Source organism: Doryrhamphus excisus, chromosome 12 (assembly GCF_030265055.1).
Source record: "Doryrhamphus excisus isolate RoL2022-K1 chromosome 12, RoL_Dexc_1.0, whole genome shotgun sequence".
NCBI lineage: Eukaryota > Metazoa > Chordata > Actinopteri > Syngnathiformes > Syngnathidae > Doryrhamphus > Doryrhamphus excisus.
Window position 1 is genome coordinate 10,909,032 of NC_080477.1, and position 22,714 is coordinate 10,931,745.

At 41.5% G+C, this 22,714-nt stretch overlaps 1 protein-coding gene across 6 annotated transcripts in view; it reads left to right on the top strand.

Annotated features, from left to right (window-relative positions):
• Window positions 1–22,714, top strand: part of sox6 (SRY-box transcription factor 6) — a 119,425-nt gene that overhangs the window by 78,227 nt on the left and 18,484 nt on the right. For 5 of the 6 annotated variants that reach the window (XM_058088521.1, XM_058088518.1, XM_058088522.1 and 2 more), the window contains 5 exons: window positions 3,650–3,773; window positions 6,779–6,858; window positions 14,580–14,729; window positions 16,389–16,569; window positions 16,665–16,852. In XM_058088521.1, coding sequence (XP_057944504.1) covers window positions 3,650–3,773; window positions 6,779–6,858; window positions 14,580–14,729; window positions 16,389–16,569; window positions 16,665–16,852 — 723 coding nt within the window. The remainder of the gene's footprint in view (window positions 1–3,649; window positions 3,774–6,778; window positions 6,859–14,579; window positions 14,730–16,388; window positions 16,570–16,664; window positions 16,853–22,714) is intronic. The other variant, XM_058088519.1, reaches the window with a different exon arrangement.

The following is a 22,714-nucleotide window of genomic DNA, read 5'->3' on the forward strand; positions in this document are numbered from 1 at the left end:
GGTGAAATATAAAGAAACTTCTCATCATTCATTCATTTTCTATTCCACTTATCCTCATGAGGGTCGCAGGGCTGCTGGAGCCTATCCCAGCTGTCTTTGGGTGAGAGGCGGGGTACACTATGGACTGGTTGCCAGCCAATCACAGGGCACATATAGACAAACAACCATTCACACTCACATTCATACCTATGGACAATTTTGAATTTAACTTGGAAATCCTAGCTGTGGGGCCTACGCGCTAACCACTCGACCCTTACTGCAGCCCTAACTTCTGATCAATCCATGTCAATTTCAGACTGAAAATATCGCACTGACATAAGCCACGCCCACATCTGGTGTATGCCCCACCCACTCTGAGTACAGATATGCGTATAGATAATTTAGATGTGTGAACAGATACGCAAACTACTGCAAAACAGAAGATTTACTTATTCACAATATACAAAGTGTACCAATAGAACGATGTTGCACTCAGCCGACCGCTCTTTTTTATGAAGTTAAACCAAACCAAACATCTTCTTTGTTGGTGCTCGCTGTCTTCTTCGTTGGTGTTCATGTGTATTTCTTCTGGTGGGCCAAGTGGGCATCAAAAGCGAAACAAGAAATATGAACGATCCCGGGAGAGTCGCAATGTTAGTGTCGGTTTCCATCAAAGCTTGAGACTCAATCACCAACGCTAAAGTACAGAGTACAGCTCCTGCCAAATACATTGTAGCATGTCTTACATAACATTCTCCAGGGATCGCAGGGATTCTCTCAGACTTCCTCTCGGCTTGTAGGAAGAGGGGTGCAATTGACCAGTCATTTCACATTTTACTCATTTCGCTTCAATTTGAGAGCAAATAGTGACCATTTATATTAGACTATGAAATTATGCAAAATTTTTGGTACACACAGTATTTAAGTACTTATCTATATCTTGACTTTTGCGTGTTTATTTTACAAACCAGCATTAAGGCAAGTAACAAACCACATGAAATAAAACCTATGAATGGACTGGATAAATTGTCTTTGAAAGCAACCTGATAAACAACTACACAAGGTTTCAATACGCTCCTTGTTCTGTTTCCCTGCCTTACAACTACACGTGGGTTCTATTACTCAATCAGTGGCATCTCCCGCGAAGCCAAGCAGCTTGTGCGCTGGTCTGCTACAGACTTCATCGGGTCATCTGAATTGATGATATATGTTGAGAGAAGGGGGAGCTCCCCAGGAAACCTCTGCTGGAGCGCGTTCTGGCAGAGATGAGGACCTCAGCCAAGTCTGTGTGACTGATCACTACAGATGCTCCTCTTCAAGTATTCAGAGTCAGATCCTTAGCGCTGGGTCTTAAGGGACAAACAATAGCACCTGTTCCTCAAAGATTGCCCACTCATGGTTCTTTAATGAAGCTTGGGGGCAGATGGTGTGAAATTATATTATCCAGTTGTTAGCAGTGCTAAGACAAAGAAGAGGCGCCAGCACAATGATGCCGTTGTATTGACACGGAAAAAAAGGAACGACACCGTCCAAGTTCACATCTGCTCATCTTCATTATGTAGCTCCTCCAAATCATCTTGGCTACGCATTTCGTTGGCACATCTACTGTATCTCTCTACATCCACTCACTCACTACTTCTTTTCACGTTCCCTACTTTGAAAACTCGGAGTTATGCTACCATCTACACTGCAATGTGCAAGCACTTATAATTGACCAGTAAGCTCCACTATTTGTTCCCACCTTGATGCTCCTCAGCATTTGATTTGCCTGGCTCTGACATTAGTTGCTGCTTATTAAACTTTCATGCTTGAAGCTCATTACTGCAAATCACGTCCATTCATTTATTTTTCCACCAGTACACATTAATACTCTCAGTTTTGTCTGGTTAAATCCTGTATATTTTGCACCATATTTTAAAAATGATTAAAACTAATAAAAGCTGATAACTTGAAATAAATTATATTTAATGTTTGGAGTTTTAATGTTGAGTTTTCCTCATTAATAGTTATACCCTCTAAGTTAAGCAGTATGAATTAAATTGCAACATTATGTAAATTATGTAAATGCGTCACTTTTCATTGTGAAGTGTCATACTTCCATGTTTATCTGCTCAGAATTGGATAATTACATCTTTATGACAGGGTTGCACAAGCAAGAACTTTAAGTTGCTCAAGAATATTTTTTATATCATCAACTGTTCACCAACCATACGATACAAGAAGGTAAAAAATCAACAATGAGGAAAATACTTGACAATAAATGCTGTTATTAGGGGTTGTTTTATTCCCAAATGAATTGCTTCAAACATATAAAGTACCATTTTCTGAATACACAAGGTGCACTTTCAGCAGCAGAGCCCATCTGGTTTTAGTGTCCACATAGCCAGACAGAGAAAAGCTGTGTTCCCCAGTGTATCCCAATCTGTCACTGGCCTCATGTTATGTTATGACATTAATTATTGTGTTTTTCCATATGTTTCACAAAAGTGAGGCCAACATCCATTGCTCAACCTTTCACCTTGGAAATCCCTCTATAAAGCAATTATTTGTCACAACATACTGTAGTTGTTTCAGGTGATACAAGCATTGATTTTAGAGCACACATTTAGACATACATGAGACATACATTTTTATAATTGACTTGGATGAACTTTTGGAAACGCTCAGCATCAGTGTGTTTGTTGTGAGTTGGTGCAAACTCTGAGGGAGCTGTATGGGCTGGAAAAGTGGAGATCTTTGCAGACCATAATCAGAACAAAAGGGGAAGTTTGCTGCTGTTAGCACACTGATTTCATGCCCCGATGCAGCGGCAATAATTGCACCCAGCCCTGCTTTTATTGCAAGTTGATTTTAAGGAGGCTTGAATGGTGAAACATTCTGTAAAGTGTTTATTTTAGGGGATGACCTTTATTAACCCATTTTCCAGGCAGGTTCCCCTGAGGTGGCTTGGCCCGATGCTAGATTAACCCTTGCAGGGCCGTGGTAGCCAGGCTGCTCCCCATCAAAGATATTCAGGAAGCAGAGAGTGACAGTAAGATTGGACCTTGCCGCCTGTGTGCAAACCCCCACACAGCACTTTGGAGATATAAGCTGTTCACCCACCCTTGACACAAGCGGGGAGTTTGTGTTGATATTCCCTGTAGGGAAGTCAGCAAATGACTGGCTGGTGAAGGTTAATATGAGCCTGCAACAGGCAGGCAGAAAGTAAAATGAAATACATCAAGTGGAAGGCACCTTTCAGCTGCCTGCTGTTTTCTCATGTTGTTGCAGAAAAATTTACTACACGCCTCAAAGACTTTTTTAAAACTTTCTATCAGCATGTGAGGTGTGGAGTGCTTAAGAATATCTGCCGTGTCAGTCAGGGAGCCGGTGGATGCTTCACACAACATTTACAGTACTTCTCTGCAGAAGTCATGAAGACAGATGATGGAACAATACGTGCAGCCTTTGATGTCTTAAAGCCAAACAGTTTTTTTGGACTTGATGTGGGCGTAGATCTGCCAGGTAGTGTGTGAGTACACTAGGGTCCAACATTGCCCCAGAGCCCCCTGTCAGCATGCGTTAGGGAGAACTGTGATCTGGACTCCCCCCAACCTGAGTGTAATCTGTGTTTCAGTGTACCATGCCTCCGCTTAGGCCTCTCTCTGATCTCCGCTCTCTATCTGTTCAGCAGGTCCAGGGTCACATGCCTCCGCTCATGATCCCCATTTTTCCACACGACCAACGCACTCTGGCAGCAGCCGCTGCCGCCCAGCAAGGCTTTCTCTTCCCTCCCGGAATGTCGTATAAGCCAGGTATGCTTTGCAATTTAAGCCATTTCATCCCCCTTGTGCTTTCCAGACACATGTATCATATTCTGCCATTGACATTTATTGTGTGCAATTAAGCGTACCTAACAAACAAAAACTTGCTCTATACTTTTAGATTTAGGTTCAAGGAATGTTTTAACAGATATGGAAGCTATGCATGATGGATTTTCCAATGAGAGGAAAAAAAACAAGAGCCTTTTTATTGTTGCATGCTACTATTTATGAAAAACTATATAACTATACATTATGGGTAATGTAAGAAACAGGTTTTCTTTAGAATAGCCTTCAGAACTAAAGAGGGGAATGCAGGTTTACTTACCTGTGTAGAAATGTAATCAATATCTGCAAAATAAATGCGTTCATTCCTCCTTTCTGTATCTTCATCTTGGTTGTGTTTAATTAGTGACAAACTATAAATAGAGTGTCTTTACTTAAACAGGCTAGTTTTATCTTCTCAGTTTTGACAAAAATGCTATGTCCAGAACAAAGCAAGTCCTTGTGTATTGAAAAAGTCAACCAGAACATGGAAGATGACTGCTCTCAGCAGAGGAAACCCAAGGAAGTCAGCAGGTTTGCAGACGAACATTAAAAGGTGTGGAAGTGCAGTTAATGAATTAACTATAAAACCACAGGATGAAATGTCAGCTATTTTGGAACTACGGAGCCATGACAGCCTAAACAAAGTGCCTGAGGGCGAGTCTTTTACCACTGTGCTTTTTGCACATAGGATTGACATAGAAAATGTTTTAGTTCAAATAACAGAAGCTATTATGGAATCATGGTCAGAGGCTGCCGTCTATATGCTTGCTGCATAATGCATGACTTCATGAAGAAAAATAGCTAAGGGAGTCTGGAAATGACTGTTTCGGAAGAGGTATTTCAAAACATCTATTATTTCCCACTACCGTCCAATACAATATACCCGAAGAGGACAATGTTATCACACCCACCTGCAGTGTATGCAGTATGCTGCCGTGGTCTTTTTCTTCGACGGAAGTGGCCAAGCATTCACTTCTAAGGGTAAAGCGCACTAATCTGATGTTATCATTATGAGACAGCTCCCAGGGACCCACTGCTTATTACCCTAACCCTGTTGTGTTCACATGGCAACACAGTCACGCAGGCACCGTGGCGGTAAGTCATCACCCTATTCACCGACTGTGCTCAATGGCCTGGCATTGTGCGGGAGACAAGCACAGCCTTTCAAGAAGCAGATCATCTTTTAAACAACTAGGACTTTTTCCACCCCATCTACGCTGTTTACTGAGATATCAAAGCATTCACTCCCATGAAGCTCTCATGTTCCTGCAGGGTGACGCCACACTTTCTTTTCCACAAAAGCTGGCATGAGTTAACATCACATCAAAACAACATCAAAACAAGTTCTCACAGTTTTTTCTTCATGCAATTTTAAGTCATTGTACAACTTTAAAATAATAATGGACTTTAAGTGAAAAGTTATGACGCACCTCCACAAGTCTGGGTTGTCTGACTAAAAGTGGACTACATTTTGGACTACGTTTTATTTATTTATTTATTTCAGAATTGTATTTATTGGAGGGCGGCACGGTGGTCGAGTGGTCAGCGCGCAGACCTTGCAGGAGACCAGGGTTCAATTCCACCCTCGGCCACCTCTGTGTGGAGTTTGCATGTACTCCGGTTTCCTCCCACATTCCAAAAACATGTTAGGTTAATTGGCAACTCCAAATTGTCCATAGGTATGAATGTGAGTGTGAATGGTTGTTTGTCTATATGTGCCCTGTGATTGGCTGGCCTCTCGCCCGATGACAGCTGGGATAGGCTCCAGCACCCCCGCGACCCTCGTGAGGAAAAAGCGGTAGAAAATGAATGAATGTATTTATTGGAGAATTACCAATTTGCATTTTCATGCAAAAGCTAAGCAGTTCATTTTTGAATTTTGTTCCATTACTGTACCATAAATTAAAGTTTAAAAAAAATACTCGTTTCAGCAATGACACTGAGCTGGGACAGCACCCATCCAGCTGAAGTCTGTGTTCACCCCATGTGCTGAATATAGGCTCATTTAGGACATGACCCCCCCCCCCCCCAGGTTTCACATGACATCTAAAGACATCCCGCTATTTATTATTCCCAAATAACTACATCACAGGCACAACGGAAAGACAAGAGAGAAAGCGATACCAAAATAAAGGAGGTGTAGAAATAACCACAGTGCAGGCCCGTACATCCAACCCAGCACTATTTGAAACCACTACTGCCATGTGATTTTATTTGCCTCTAAATGGGGATTGAATTTCCATGGCCCGTATCACATTGTGCTGCGTGTGCTGTACAAGATTGCAAAGTGAGGCAAGCAGGCGAGGGGCAAAGTGAAAGAGAAGGTATATGCATTTACCTTGTCTGTGGTCTAATGGTGCCATATGTTTGTGAGGAGATGTGACAGGCAGAAGTGGGGTCTGAGTAAAGGCCAACTCCCCGCTCACCACTCGCCCTGCCCCCACCTCTTCCCCCACCTCTGCCACATGCTTCAAACCAGCTACCCACAGATGAACACTTTAAAAAATCTTGTTATTGTGCCTCTTGTGACCAGTTCACACGCAAGTAATGCCAACACAATCTCCTTGGAACAATATTGTGGTGCACAATAGCCAAACCCCAAAGCCGGACAAATTGCTTGACTAGACATGCTGGGTTTTTTCCACAATAATTAATTGAATACCAAAGGAGAACCTTCATTCTAACTGGTGTCACATTTGGACTGCTATGGAAGTTTAGGAATATGGGGAATTCTGTGTGACATTCCCAAGTAATCCTGCTCCAGTAAAACCAACTTAGCCTTTTTTTTTTTAAATGCAGATGTTTGGGCTTGAAGCCGAGGGCTTACTGCAATGTGCCACATGGCAGTGTTAATGTACTAGAGAACCCGGGATCCATGTTGGCACTTGTCTGCTTGCTGCTGGGCCAGCTCATTGTCTCAACCTGTATGCATTGTTGTCTCTCCCTGACAGGTGATAACTACCCCGTGCAGTTCATTCCCTCCACAATGGCAGCTGCAGCAGCGTCAGGACTCAGCCCCCTCCAGCTTCAGGTATGCACAGAGCTACGACAAAGAATGCTAGGGACGCCCGCCAAGCCCTGGGCAGAAAGGATGGCTAAGCAGCTGTACACTAAGTAATGAGCTACACACTAAATAATCCTGGAGCCCCTCCCGCTCGCACACGCTCATCATCTTACATATGTAATTCATCCAGTTTTATAGAGGCTTTATCCTCTCTGACAGAGGAGTTAAGAAGATAATAGTTATGAGTGAGAATGAGAATCACTTTGCTTCCCTTAATGGCCTGTCAGTAAATGTATCAGAGGGCAGTATGAGCAAAAAAATTTTCTTATTGTTTTTTATTTTTATCAAGAAACAAAAGAAGATAAGAGCAAAAATGTGACCTGTCATATCGGGTTGTGTGTGCAAAGAAAGCCGGAGAAAAAGTTGGGATGGGCTCCAAGCACTATAGACCCGCTCTGGGATGTTTCTCACACAGTATTTAAAAAAGCTGAACCCAGGTCAGGGCCTAACCTGAGGCTATAATGTTTAATATAGATGATTATCTGGGTTTGTTCCTTCACATTCTGTGATGAATATGACTGTCAACAGGGCTCGTTGCTGTCGTTGGTGAGCTTTGTGACCAAATAAGTGATAAGGATTCCTCTGGCAATGTACTTTGACATGTAGTTAGAGAAGAAAAATATTAACAATATCCAGTCTAGACTTCTCCAATCATGTCGTTTTTAAACACAGTAATTGACCTGAACTTGCGCTTGTTGAAGTTGTTTAAGTGGCCACCACGGCTTTTGCCACAACAGTAAAAGTTGTGAAAAAGCTGTTACATGTGATGCTCAACAGCATGAGAGAAGCATGTCAAAATTAAACGAGGCTCTTTGCACACTGATGTGTGTGGAGTTTGTCCTTCGGAGGCAACCACTGTCAGTGTTAACGAGCCTTGGCAAGTTCTAACAGTGCTTGCAGCTGGCTTTGAAGAGCTGTTTGTCATTATGCGCTCATGAGAAGCGCTATCAGAAGCATGTAAGGTGTTCACTGAGATCTCCTTTCCTTTGAGCATATGGGCTTGCGTATGATGTATAGTATTGTTTAGAATTTCTTCTAAAACGCTGGGAAGGATGGGTGCATGCTCTGTCTATTTATGGTGGTGTATGAGGTCAAATGAGACATATATCTGAAGGTTAGGGTGAGGAGGGGAGACAGGTCTAGAGTCATTAATTCTGATTATGTATCTAACCCTGTATCTAACCCTGGGAATGGGCAAAAGCAGCACCACCAAGACCATGACTTGGCTGACCTTTAGGGAACACAGTAAACAAAAAAGAAATGCATTTTCCATTAATTGAAGTCTGTCCGCCTGTCACATATTCTGAGTGTGGTCTGCTATTTACCCTGCACAGAGAGACTCCCCTTAAAACAGCAAGGCAAGTCAAACATGCCCTTTATGACATGCCTGGGATCGAAAAACCATGTGACTGCCATTACTTCCTCTAGGAAAACACATAAGAGACAACTCTGATTGAAACCTCATATTGTGATACACATATGATAGAGTTGCCGCTTGTCTTTAGAGCCATGATTGGACTTCCAATGAAACCATTGAAAAAGTTATGTGGATACAGGCTGAGACGCCAACCGTGTAACCAGCATGCAATGTTCCACTGCAGCCAAAGGGCATCCAGTTGTTACGCAAAACCAAAACAACCAAATATTCATTATGTTTTGTTAACCAAAAATGTCTCAGCTTGGATGTGGTACTCGAGGATGCTGGACTTGATGACCAAATACAGGAAGTGTTATGCCGAGTTTGCACAAGTGATGCCCTTGGTTGTTTGTTCTGTTTTTTTATATTTTTATTTTTTATTGACACATTCAGCAAATGTGATAATGATGACATTGTGATTAATGATAAACAAGATTCAGATTATGAATTGGATGAGATAGTTTTACTGCTTGTTTTGTCTGAGGTGAAGAAAGAAGAAAGCTATATTGTGATATACTCCTTGCTGACCTTTTGAACCCATTCATATGCAAAATACTACAGAATACCACTAGCTTAGGTTCTCAGGTTTTGGGTGAGCACATCTGATGGTGCTCACAGAGTTCCAAGGAAGAATAATAATAATAATAATAATAATACATTTTATTTGTATAGCGCTTTTCAAAATACTCAAAGATACTTTACAGAAGAATGGAGTTGAATAAAAGCAAGTAAACAGAGTAGAAGACACACCAAAATACAACATTCATTCGTTAATACACAGTTAAAACAGTAAAAGCGGGGCGGGGCACAGCAGCCAGAAAGTTAGATATTAAAAACAGATTTAAAGAGGTGGGTTTTTAGTTGTTTTTGAAACTGGGAAGGTCAGGGCAAGCACGGAGTGAATGGGGCAAAGAGTTCCAGAGGGTGGGGGCAGCGATGGAGAAGGCTCTGTCTGAGGTTGCTCGTGTGTACGCTCAGACACTTGAAATTTTTTAACTTTAAAATGTGTTAAAACATTTTAGATTCACCTCTAAAATATTTAAACAAGCTATCTATTCCTCTGAACTGCACAGCAATGTACTATTTTCACCATTTAACTCAGTTTAAATGATTCAATATCTAGACTGCTAAAAAAAAGCAATCATAATGGAAGAATTAATCCCCACAATGCTGCAGAGGCAATACAATCAGCCATGCAGTCACGGAGGCTGGCCGTTCCGTCATTCTTAATGTTGGATATGTAGGCCCCTCACAATTTCCTCTGTCATAACAGTCTGAGATCCAGCCCTCATCCCCGCCCATTCTCTATGAGTGAAGAAACCCCAGCAAGGTAACAAAAGGCTTAAATCTGATGGATGTAAATGAATCTAGCCGGATGTGTTTGAGTGCCGGGGCCTGTAATTTGCTTGTCAATACACGGTGGTAGCATCACTCCGCTAGCTGGCGGTCTGCAAGTGGCTTGTCACCACACATGTCTGTACAACAGGGCAATTTCACTCAATGTTTTCCTGACAGATTGGCTCTCGTCCTCAACTCACAGGAGAGAAGGTGGGTAAACTATCCCAGCGCAACGTGCCCTTCTTCATTAGTGCCCACACTGTGTGGCGATGTAGCCCCGGGATCAGCAGGAAACAATGGCTGCATCTCCGCCTGTCCTTCCCTGATTGCAATTGACACCTCTCACCTAACAGAGGAAATTGTGCTTAGATTGTGCCCCAATCTGTCCTGACATCTACTATATTCATTTGAGTGAACAAGCAAGAAGGACGTTTTCTAATTCTACAAAAGCCATATCTATTTGTGAGAAGAATTCATTTGTGGCTCGCACATTTGCAGAGTGAGAAACAATTTTCCAAAAGCCAATACGGAAATGCAGACCTCATTCTTTTGCAGACCCTGCAAGGAGGTGAAAGGACAGTTATTATGAAAAAATATAGAGTTTTAAGACATTGTACAGACAGCATTAAAATAAATAGAAACGTGTTGTCAAAGCTGATATACACAAAATGTGTATATAGCTTGTGTAAGCACTGTACCTCTTGTGTAGATTCTTGGTCATTTGGGTCATGGCAATCTTCAAAACTGGATTCAAAGGCAATAGGCTTTCTTCTTGCTTGTTGAAAAAGTTTAAGATATAATACAAAAACATGCAGACGCTCTCACCAGAAATGGATTAAAGGAGATTCAACATGGAAGAAGAATTTCAGTTATCTTTGATTGAACTTTAGCACGTGATTATATACAGGTATTTGTCTTTTAGCTCCTTGCACACACTACGCCACTGTTAAACCTTAACATTAGTTTAATACATGGGCTCTCCCTATAGAGATGAAAAGCTGCCCACATGCTCAGCCACTAGCAGACCTGATCTCACACAGACAGATACAGCACTCGTTGGCTTCAATGACTCCGGTGATAAGAAACAGTGTTCTACTCCGAGAGGACAAACAGGAGGAACGTGGGAGTGCAGCAACCGCACCTTTTGTTTGGATGTGAATGCCTGTGTAGTACAGATGTGAAGACACAGATTCCATCATTAACAAGTGAGGCACTTTTGACTTTGAAAGAAAGACTGGGAGAGTGGAGGGCAGGCCAGATAGAAGTATACTGCCATACTGTCGAGAGCAGCTGTTTCTGTGTTTATGAGCAGAGGAGGCCAGTCTTTGAAGGTAACCCCGAGAAGTGCAGCAATAGCTGTGTATGTAAGGCTGGCTAATAGGGTGGCTAGATGAGCAGCTGGATGGAGGCTGTGGTGAACAGAGGGACAGATGGACAGATAGAGTAGAGAGCTGTGAGAAGCACAGAATGGGGATGACCAGCTCTGGGGCCATTGGCCCAGGAGAATCCACACAATAAATATAAAGGGTTTGTGGCTGTGGTGTTTGTGGAAGATGGAAAAGTGCAAAGAAAAGGACCTAACAAACATGGAAGAAGAAATAGAAACAGTAAAAGCAAGCCAGGGATGGGGGGTGGAGTGGAGCAGGTTGGGTGCAGCAGATGAGACAGATGTTGGCCCATACTGGAAAGCATCGGCACAGTGCACCAAGATGCCTTCAACCACTCTTGACATCTGGGCCTAGCCTGGGTCAGCCTGCTTGCTTGCCCTGGGCAATGAGCCTGTACAAGCCTTGTGGCAAACAGGGCTGGCACTGTTCTGCCTTTTAAATGGTGAGGTGCACTGAAGCACAGTTAATGCCCTCATATCCAGCCCAGTGCTCAACGCCCAGGCCAAGCAGAGGTGAATGAGACATTCACACACACACACATGCACACACAAGGGTGTACTGTGTAATTATGATAGGATGGCAGGTAGTGGATAATGCTAAAGGGCCATAAAATGCAGATGACGTTAATTGGTATGAGCAGTTGTTATTGTTTTAAGGCAAATCATTTGTCTTTTATTCTCATGGTGTTACAGACCACAGCGGTAAATTTGAAACATACCATCATTGCTGGCAGCGACAAGTCTGACAAATATGTGCCACTGTGTTTTCCAACAAATATTGCCACACTAAGCCACTGCCTTTCTTTAGGAAAAACAAGACACTCATTTGTTTTTCCACACCAGGTTATTTTCTCTCTCATAGCGTATGTTCCACTGTTTGCACAGAGAAATATATTATAGAGCAATGTTATGAGTCAGTGGCGTATACATTAACTGGTTTATCATTTTTGAGACTTGACCAAATAACAAGATTGATGTTTAATTAACATCATTTAGTGCACATTACTTTTGTCCAATACCATCAGCAAAGAGTGTAATCTACATTTAATGCCACAGGCAGCAAAGAAAAGTGCACATCCCCATTTAACCTCGGCGTCTACTAAAGGGCTTGTTTTTAATTAGCAGAGGCTAACAGGCTGACCTTGTGCATGCTGCACTCACTTTGAATCCATGCTTGTTGAGATCAGTTCCACTCTATTGGGAGACGGAATAAGGAGATCAGAAGGCAGACCTTAGATTTAATGTATGAGCTGATGTTGAAATTGTGGTAGATTTGAAAGAAATGCCAAATCTAAGCACTACAGAAGGTGGTAAAACAAACACTTTTATACTGCTAAATTGTATAAAGTAGATGATGATCCAGAAATGGTTGCCTTCCAAGTGAAAATAAATCACTAAAAGGTGAGGAGGAAAAAAAGAGGGACAGGAGTTTGGTTCAGATGTTCACCTTGTCCTCAAATACCCCTGAGTGAGAGCTTGACCCTCATTATCATGAACCTTTTTTTACCCCCAACTGGCATGACGATATAAAGAAGGAGCTATTAAACGTAAGTGGGGTGAGTGTAGCAAGCAGATGTCTTTTGCTTAGGGAGACCGGCCTTGGCAGGGATGCATCACTTCATAGCCTTTGGTATCACATTGGCCGTAACATTAACAAATTCTGCTACAAGCGAGATTACAGGGGTGTCCTTCATAGCCCGTAATAATAATATTCATACTTGAATGACAATTTATTGTTCTTTGGTTTGTTGATTTGGTTAAGGGGGGACTGACATGCTAATCAGTGCTGAAGACAGTCATCATGACTTTGTCTTATTATGCTCTTTTTCCGGGACAATAATGTTCTTCCCATTCAACAGATGTCCAACAGAATCTATTCTGACTTCTTTTATGTTGCGTAACATGCCAGGGAAGGAATGGTGACCCCTACCTCATTGGTATCACCCATTTTTTATGTCAATCTCGAATACACCCACAGAGCACATTTACCACTGACCACAAGTTACAGGGAGACACAAGGCTTTTTTGTGATGGACGCAGTGATATCACTGTGGGAAAATAATCACTTTGTCATTTCCATTAGCCATCTTACTCTCCCACATCTGCTGCAAGAATTGACCATTTGTCCTGCACCGTATGTGGTACTGATAAAATTTCTAACAGGAGCGTACATGTGTTTATATCTGTAGATAGGTGCACGGACATAAGGCGCTTTGTTGGGCTTTGCTGCCAAAGGTGAGGCAACGGGGTCAGGTTATTTTTTTTTTACACACACAAATGCAGTCTGTACATGGCCAACACAATCAGGAAATGAGACATAGGTTGCTGATTGGTCAGAGCAAGAGAAATTGGATTGAATTGAATCTACAAACGTTGCTTGTCTGAAGAAGGCTTTTTTTGTTTATCATCTACAATCCTTATGTGAGACATGCTGTATTTCTCTTTTCTGTGCATTTTAAAGATATAAAAACAGATAAGAAGGGACGGCACATTACTGCATGTAAAAAGACATGAAAAAGACTCCAAAAAGCGCCAACAGTGCTCCATATACATATAATGTGATGTGCATATTAACCCAGCTACAGCAATGTTGTTATTACTAACATTTTACTTTGACAGAACTTTGTTACTGACCCACTGACATCACTAAACCACAATGGCTAGCTACCATAGTTTGTTAAATCCAACTTTGTTTGAATTGTTCTTACCTCCATGTGTGCATAAACAATAGTTAAATCTAAATGTAAAAAAAATAATATAAAAAGAAGTGAGGGGTATCAGTCTTGAGAAGCAAGAAATTATTGGAGCGGTGATATCGCCTTGGAAAAAAAAACATTGTGCATCCTTAAATTTGATGTAAAGATTTTAAACTTCACATCATCTCTTTAAATAACCAACAGTTTAAGCCTCTGTTAGATATATAAATTGTGCTTCCGAGTCCAAAAGCAGGCTTAACTGTTGGTAAGCGCTTGCCTGGTCACTTAAATCACCCTCTTGTGTGGTAATGTCAGTAACAGTTGGAAATCTAACTGAACTCCAAGGAAAACAGCAGCAGTGTTTTTCATGCAGGTTTCTAAGCTTTCATAATGCGTGTGTTTAACGTAATCTGTGAGAGCAATTCCACTGAGGTTTTAGGTTTCTACCGTTGTTTAATAGGACTGTCTCGCATGGTCGTTAGGAGTTAAATCTCAGGCCAGAAATGTAAATTGGAAGCTGTATAGATTTAGAGCAATGAGAGGTCTCGGCAAACTTTTCTCTGTGATAAGTGGAAAATAGGGGCTCCAAGTACTCTGAATGCGAGCCATCTCTGTGTGGTTTTCGAGACTGCTGTCTCTCTCTGGGTTCCGCCTTTGAAATACAGTTAAGACCTTTGATGGAGATTCTCTGCCAGCCTCATGGAAAGAGAGGAAAGACGCTAAAGAGAGAGATGAAGGCAGACACAGAAGCTGAGAGAATTCTAGGGAGAGGAAAAGACAGAATATAAAACTTTCAGTGTTGGCTGGATTTGAATGTTAACGTCTTGCGGGTTTCTCCGCCTCCCTACAGCAACTGTACGCCGCCCAACTTGCCAGCATGCAGGTCTCTCCCGGAGCCAAGATGCCTCCCCTTCCGCAGCCCCTCAATACCAGTGGGCCCATTTCTCCCTCCTCTCTGAAGAATGACAAGAGCTCCTCCAGCCCTATCACACAAGTCAAGGTACAGCCTTGAACCTTTTTAGCCCAGGCCGTACTTGTACGTCGTACTTGACCCAAGTTGTTCTTGTCCTTATAAACTAGAAACTGTACATTTGTGACATAGATGCTGTGTTACAGCAGCCTCCAACAGCTCATCAATCTTGGGGTCTTTCTTACCTTCTCAGTGGAGAAAATAATATAATCACACTCCAGCCATTAAACATTTCTAAAACACATCTAAAATGTATCAAAATGTTACATCTAAAATGATGCAATGACATTATGATGTACTGTATTTGACAAAAGTGAATCAAAATGTAAAGGCTAATGGCTGATTTTGTTTTGCCTTATAAACAAATCAGAGGCCGGGTATTTTTTCTGCTGCTGCATGGCATGATTCCACAAGACCTCCATGGAGAGGAGAGGCCATCTACCCTACATCATCCTCACTCACCACACTTGGGCCCTAATCAGAAACATACGGCCACTAGGAGCAGCCCAGCTTAATACTATCACAATGGAGAAAGACTATAAATCAGTCGTCGTAAAAGCAGGACAGCAGTCACATTTTTGGCGCACACTCACATAGCAATTGTTTCATGACATACACTGCAAAACATACCAATCAGACAGATGTTGTAGAATAAAATAAGACAAAAAAAACGATCAGATATATAAATATAGTGATAATGATATAATATATATTGTGATAACCCTCCATCTGCAGGAAGGAAAAGATGGCCTTTAGTTTTGTTTGTGCGCTTTCAGCTTCACTGCATGACAAACTGTTATTGGCACAGCAATAACAAGGCCTTGGGGCAGCCTATGTTTGAGCCATATGTTTGGACAAGGAGCCACTTGGGCTTTAAACAAGACTGTCAACAGCAGCACATGTCTTAATCTGGGTGCAAATACTGCTACATACACAGGGACATTTAGATCATGGCCAAAACATGATACAGTATTTATTGTTTTCATGTAAATATTCTAGTCTTTTATTTATTGATTATTGATTATGCTTTCCAGAAGCCCTCTAGACATTTTTCAATATTTTATTACATATATACGTAGTTATAGACTTACAATAATGCTTGAAATAATCCCAATTTATAATGCCAACAAATGTCTTTTTACAATTTCATAACACAGTTATGGACTCCACTATTTTGATCAGAGACTACTACGGCCTATCCTACATCACACTCAATAAGCAGCAAGTACATCACTAAAAACATTTCTCCTCCTCTGATTTCATAGCGATATTATTTAGGCATTAATATATCAATATATACAGTGTAACACCAAGTATGCACCAAATAAGAAAACTGGTTAATTAAGCAGATAATGCAAGTCGACATGTGATGAATGGAACAGCTGTCATTGATCACATAATGTTATTTGGTCATTATGTATTCGGCGAACCAGAGTGCACATCCAAAGAGGAAGAGAGCGAGAACAGATGAAGATGTACAGAGAGACAGGATCTGTTTTAATTAGTGTGAACAAAGGCTCTGAGCAACTGTGAGGACGATCACAGTGGCACCGCTCGGCAAATGATGAGGAGAGGAGATGGATGAATCACAACACAGTCATTGAGGAACAGAGAACTGTGCTGCCTGTGAACCTGAGGAAAAGTCCAAACATCTGTCCTCTCTCATACTTTGTATCTCTGCTACTGTAGGAGGAAGGAACACAGCCGCTCAACCTTTCGGCTCGGCCAAAGACAACAGACATGGTCAAGTCTCCAACTTCTCCGACACAAAACCTGTTTCCTGTCTGCAAAAGCAGCCCCAACAGTTTTGCCAACAAGGGTGGTATCCCCAGTCCACTTGGAGGAAGCCTGGGCCGTGGCTCTTCACTAGGTAAGAACTAAAAAAAATGACTTTTCATACACATATAAAAGCTGCAAAAATGAGAATAATGACATTACTGTATGTGCATATGTTTGTGTGTGCAGACATCCTGTCCAGCTTAAACTCCACAGCACTGTTCGGGGACCAAGACACGGTGATGAAGGCCATCCAGGAGGCTCGTAAAATGAGGGAGCAGATCCAGAGGGAACAGCTGCAACACCACCAACAGGGCATGGAGGCAAAACTGTCCGCTCTGAGCTCCGTGGGCCTCAGCAACTGCAGGGCTGACAAGGTAAGAACTACCACTAATATATCTTAATCATCAGTTTTATTTACAATACTTAAATACTTAGAAAACATCCCGGTGTGCCAACCAGTCCTATTTCGAATCAACAATGTTGTCACTGTCTGTACTTTACTTTCACAGTCTATGCTATTTATGTGGTGTCGGTAACACTTACAACTTATATATGGTCACTTGTGTGCAAACGGTGATCTGCCCCTGAGCCCAGACAATATATTTGTGCCAAAAACAAACCCGACATTTAACACAGATTTGACACGTCATAAAACAGAATCATGTCGTATTTATTCCCTAATGGCTTTGGAAAGGCCACGCCGTCTGTTTACGCTGGCGGTGACATGACTAAAATAGTTTGAATAAAAGTTTTGTGTCTGTTTACAAACCCAGACACTTAATTGTTGTTCTCCGTGTTACTGAGCAGTTTCATATCATTAGATGGTGCATTCTGATTTTTATTCACATGCACCCTGATGTAGCTTTTTTTTGAAGTACACTGAAGTAGTGGTGGAATGAACTAATAAAAACATGGAGCATAGTGACTCTAATATCACAGTAATCTTAAAAGTATGTAACTCCTTCATCCGCATCCAACGTGATAGACTTGATGAGTACTGGCAGTGTATACATGTTCATGTTGAGAGGGTTTGCTGATGTTGGTGTGAAGGCCGTGACAGGCCATGCCAGTGCCCGGTGTGGCCTTACATATCTCTGAAGTCTTTGCCCATTTTAAGCATACATGCAAGCCTCTGTGTCCCTCGACACAGGAAGGGCTTGCTTTGTACCGGGAGCATACACTCCCAGGGATTCCCTTTAAAAATATCTTCAATCGATGAGTCAGTCAAGGAGGGAGAAGAAAAAAAAGCTGTCCTTCTCTCTTTAGCTTGATGCCATCTTGCCAGTTGGCTGTGTGGAGCAGACAGGAACTGGGAGCGATGCTCATTAATATTTCACCAACTGACACTTTTAACCAACAGCCTCAACTAGGTCAATGTATATGTAAAATAAAAAGTCAATGAATATCTATTTTGCTTTCCTCTAATTTGGTGTTTGGAGGAGAGCCCCGGCTATGCAGGTGGCAATCAACTTCGATTTAAGTGGTGCGGAGTTTGTGCTGATATTTTATGGCGTTTCTTTCACTTGCCTGCATTTTACTGATTTCATCCTTTCACTTCCCTTGCATTTCTTTATGCCTTTTTTTTCGCAGTTGTTTTATGATGCACATGTTTAGTGGTATATATAGAAATTCATAACGAGATCTTATCATCAAATGTGTCTTGACTTGACATGCCGCAGTTCAATAATGCTGACATTATTGAAAAAAAAACAGCTACATTGGAAAGCTGAAGTGCACAACATTGACAGTTCACAAAAAGCTGATCAAGATTATTTCAGTCGGATAAAGTCTGTCTTCCGCTGAAAACAAGCAGACAAATCTGACTTGTCTATCTAAACACCCACTGATTTGTCTATTCTTTTATTCCCTCTTTTTTTTCCTGCACAAACTTAAGGAACTTCAGTTTTTGTCATTAATTAACTCCAAAACTCCAACAAATCCAATGAATTAGTTCCAGACGCTCAGATATACATTTTATTGAGAATAATATAATAATGCAGAAAGCAATGCTAAATAATTAAAATAAACATGATTATAGTATCTCACCTTCTTTATCAGATTGTTGGCACTTGCAACTCTCCCATGGACAGTGAGTCAGCAATATGTAAGGTGCTTTGCACAAATGCACAAATTTGTTAAAGGGGACCCTTTTATGCTAATTTTTTGCCCTTTATATTGAGTTGTGGACTCAACAGCATGATAACCTACACAGGAAGCTTTCGAGAGCTTCCAGAATCTGCAACTATTCCACCTGTATTACCTTGGATTTCCAAAATGGTCTGTTTTAATTTATTCCACCCAGTGTCCGCCTACGAGTACACCTACTCCGCTGTGATTGGTTGCACTCAGTTCGTATAGCTAACAGCTTGTACCTGGGTACGCCCATATAAGGATGTCACCAGGTGAATGGAGCTGGTGACTTCTCGGTTACAAAAAACTCTCTGAAACCGAGCGTTTTGAGCCATCCCAAACTTATTTCAGGGTTCACTTCCAAATGCGCAAACCTCATTATCTGAAATCATTTAATACGATAATACAACATTCTAACATCCATGAAAACCTACAAAATATCCATGAAAATGTTGTTGTTTATGACTCTCATGTAAGAAACACGTTTCTGAGAATAGTGACTCATTGTTCTTTAAACGAATAACAAAAACATATTACACAAGTCAAAAGTCTCTTTGGGTAATTTATTTCTATTCATTACATCACCTATGTGTCTCTCAGTGACACCTAACACCAGACTGCTGTGTCTTGCTCAGACAAATTGTGGCAGAATAAAAATAATGTCACCGCTTATTTTTAGCGACAGCGTCCCAATTAGAAAGGTGTGAAATTAGAGGCCCACTTATAAAGTGTGCTCACAGATTTGGCCCATCACCGTCAGTCAGCCTTATTATACTGCCATAGAGAGCGACAATCGAGCTGAGAAATGAGATGGAGAGAGAACCAGCAGCCAGCCACGGGGCGGTAAAAGGTTTCACTCTGGTCAGTTACAGAATATGAATATTTCAAGGAAGTGCCTCACCTGGCATAAATATGATGTGGTATTTAAGAGCTCCCCTCCCAGTCTCTTGTTTGTGAGTTTATCATGGTGAGAGCTTACACGAGGAACATTGTGGAAAGGTAACATAAATGGGATTAAGGAGAGGTTAAGATCATCCAGTGCAGCTGTTAGTGGGGGATATTAAATATTGATTTATCCCACTGTAATGACCGGGCAGAGGAGTGGTCTAAGTGCTGCTTACAGATGGATCAATTCATGTTTTCTTACAAAGTACGCCTGAACAGGACAATGCCTTCCACCCTAACCTTTATCACTACTTGTTCTTCCCTCTCTCTATCCTGGCCACCAACCTAGAAGAACTGTTGTTGAAAATGCAAGCCTTTAACCCGAGGACATGTAAAATATTCATATTCTACGGGAGGTACTGTTCTTCATGTCTTTTTATTTGTCTGTTTTTACTATATCCCCTCAGTACAATAAAACCTTTTACAACCCTTCCACAATTTACCTTTTTGAAATATTAATCCAAAGGTATTATTGTCTGCACAGGGCAATTACTTTGTTCCATTATTTACTCTTTCTTTCCTACCCAGAGGAGGCTTTTACCAAGAACGCAGCAGTATGCCTACAGTCAAATACACTGGATCTGAATCCATTTGTAACCATTTCGAATTGTTTCCTTCTATTATGCACTGGAGCTATAACCAGACATGCTCGGTCGGGCATGGATGAATGACAAAACAAGCATCTGTATGTTTCCACTCAGTGCCATACAGGGTAAATATAACTGTCCTAACTTCTTCTATACATTTGTCTTACTTTAGTGGAAGCTTGTTGTGTGGAAAATAATACCATACTGTCATCATTGGATTAATTGTATCTCCAGCATTACCCATATATTAATTTATTTTTGGTGGCCTACCACTAATTAATGTTGACCGCCACAGATGGATTTGATAAGAATTCTCCAGGACTCTTATTTTAAAAACTTTCACTTACGGTTTGTGTGTTGAAGTCGGCAATGCTATTCTTTATGCTATTTTTAATGTGAGTTATCTAATGCTAATATGCTAAGACAGGGTTGTCCAAAGTTTCCTCAGCGCTGTTGGGTCGTGCCGTTCATGCAGGTTTCTGATTATGGGTTGGGAATCCCAAACCCGTCACCACTATACCCAGTGCCTGGAGACGTTGTTCACATTATAGACGTGGCATGATGCCGTTCACTGGACTAACAATACTGACCTTTTTTGGGCCTTTACACAGGCCTCCAAAACCAATCCTCATATTATGCAGACACCCACTGAGTATTGTGCAATGTGTATATTGACATCAACCCATGTGCAATGAACCGTGACAACATGACAACTTATTATTACCTCAACTACCCAAGCACTAAGTCAACAATAAATACACAAGGTATAAGGACAAGCCTCCTTCAAGTACAAATATGCATGCACACATGTCTACCGCAAAGTTTCTATTTACTGTCGGTTTTTATAGATGAGTCCATCTGATGACTTTGTGTTCTCTGACCGGAAACCCTTAGTGGTCCAAAATTCCATACATCAGTTTCAGAGATTAATGCTAAACACTGGATATTTGCCCTCCTCATAAACACATCATGATGGGACCCAGTCGTTTGGGGGAAATCCATAATAATTCCATGCACCTTTGTCATGTACCTCTCCACCACAGTTAGAATGCAGCCCAGTGGGAATCATTTATCGATATTAAAAAGTCTAATCTTGTGAAGTTTATGCTGAGAGGACGTGTACAGTAGAGCGGACTTCAGAAAACTCTCACCAATATTGGCCACAAGAAACATTTTGGCTCCGAATTTGCCGCAGGGGGACCCAACGTTGGATGTGAATGATTTTTAGATACTTTCTCTTGTATTAGTTGAGTTAGAATTTGCCTTTGTGATGACCCAGGAGGTCTTGTGAGATAAAATGTATTCCTGTGCTGACATGTTCCAAGCTGCAATCAAAAGGTGAAAGGCCAGTATTAACCTATTGAAGTGGCCTTTTTGCCCTACAGCACCCCCTCTCCTTAGTATTGATGACTACAATTGTACATTTCCCCTATCTAAATCTCAGCCTGTAAATATTCAGACGGAGCTTACACTTCTCCTAACCTATTGGTTGTGATGCTTACACGGGTCCTCCCTGCATATGTCTGTGTGTGTGTGTGTGTGTGTGTATGTGCACGTGATGCCAGGGCTCTATTGAGGGAAAGCCATCACAAAGACTTTGAATATAATCTTGTCTGGTCTGCCGCCCTGGAAGCAATTTTCTGCTCCTTTTCGACCGCTGTCTTGGAAATTGCAAAGCAAAGCATTTTGGCTGCAGTGTAAATCCTTGGCGTACAAGGGTTTGCCCATCCAAATTAGATTACCCCAAGCTCCCACATAACTATAGCCAGCAAGTGTTATTGTGACAATTGCTTACATTAATGCTTTGTCCAATTTGCCCAAAGAATATAACTGTGCCTGCGAGGTCAAATCTGTAACTTCATCTTGTCTTGTACCAAAAAGTCTTCAAGACCACAACTTGGTTGAGTCATTTGGTAATGTTTGCAATGGTTTGGTTGATTTTGTGCAACTGTTACTGCATACCAAAAAAAAAGTTGCACTCAACACAAAGACACATGACAAAAGTGTGGCCACAAAGATTGTTTATAGTCTTATTGTTGCAGCAAGAACACAATGCCTCCAGTGTCCAATATCGTCTAAACGTGGACCATCTTATATTACATATAATTATATTTTAACCGGCCCTTATAACCTTGAACACATGGGCAGAAGAGTGAGCTTATTCCTCTGGAAGAAGTCCTTTGTCCTGTTAAAAAAAAAACAGTCATTACCACGTTTGACACCCCTGCACAACCTGAAGCGCCATTGTTCCATTGAAGGAAAAAGCACCCCAGATCCTGGTAGCGCCCCCTATACTGTGCTGTGTGGAAAAACATCTAAGGTGGGATCTCCTTGTAATGCCAGTACCTTTGGAGCCATCAGTACGGTTAAGGTTCCATTTTTTCTCATTTGGTGTCCCATGTTTGGTGGGCTTCAGCAAATTCCAAATGGGTAATTTTGTGACTTTAAAAGAGCAGAGGTCTTTGAAGACGTTTTTGTTCTTAAAAGCCTTCTCTTTTAGATGCGTCTGATGGTTATTGAACTGAATTCGGCATGTCTTGACAGGCAGCCAATCGGATCCTACAGTACTTGGTA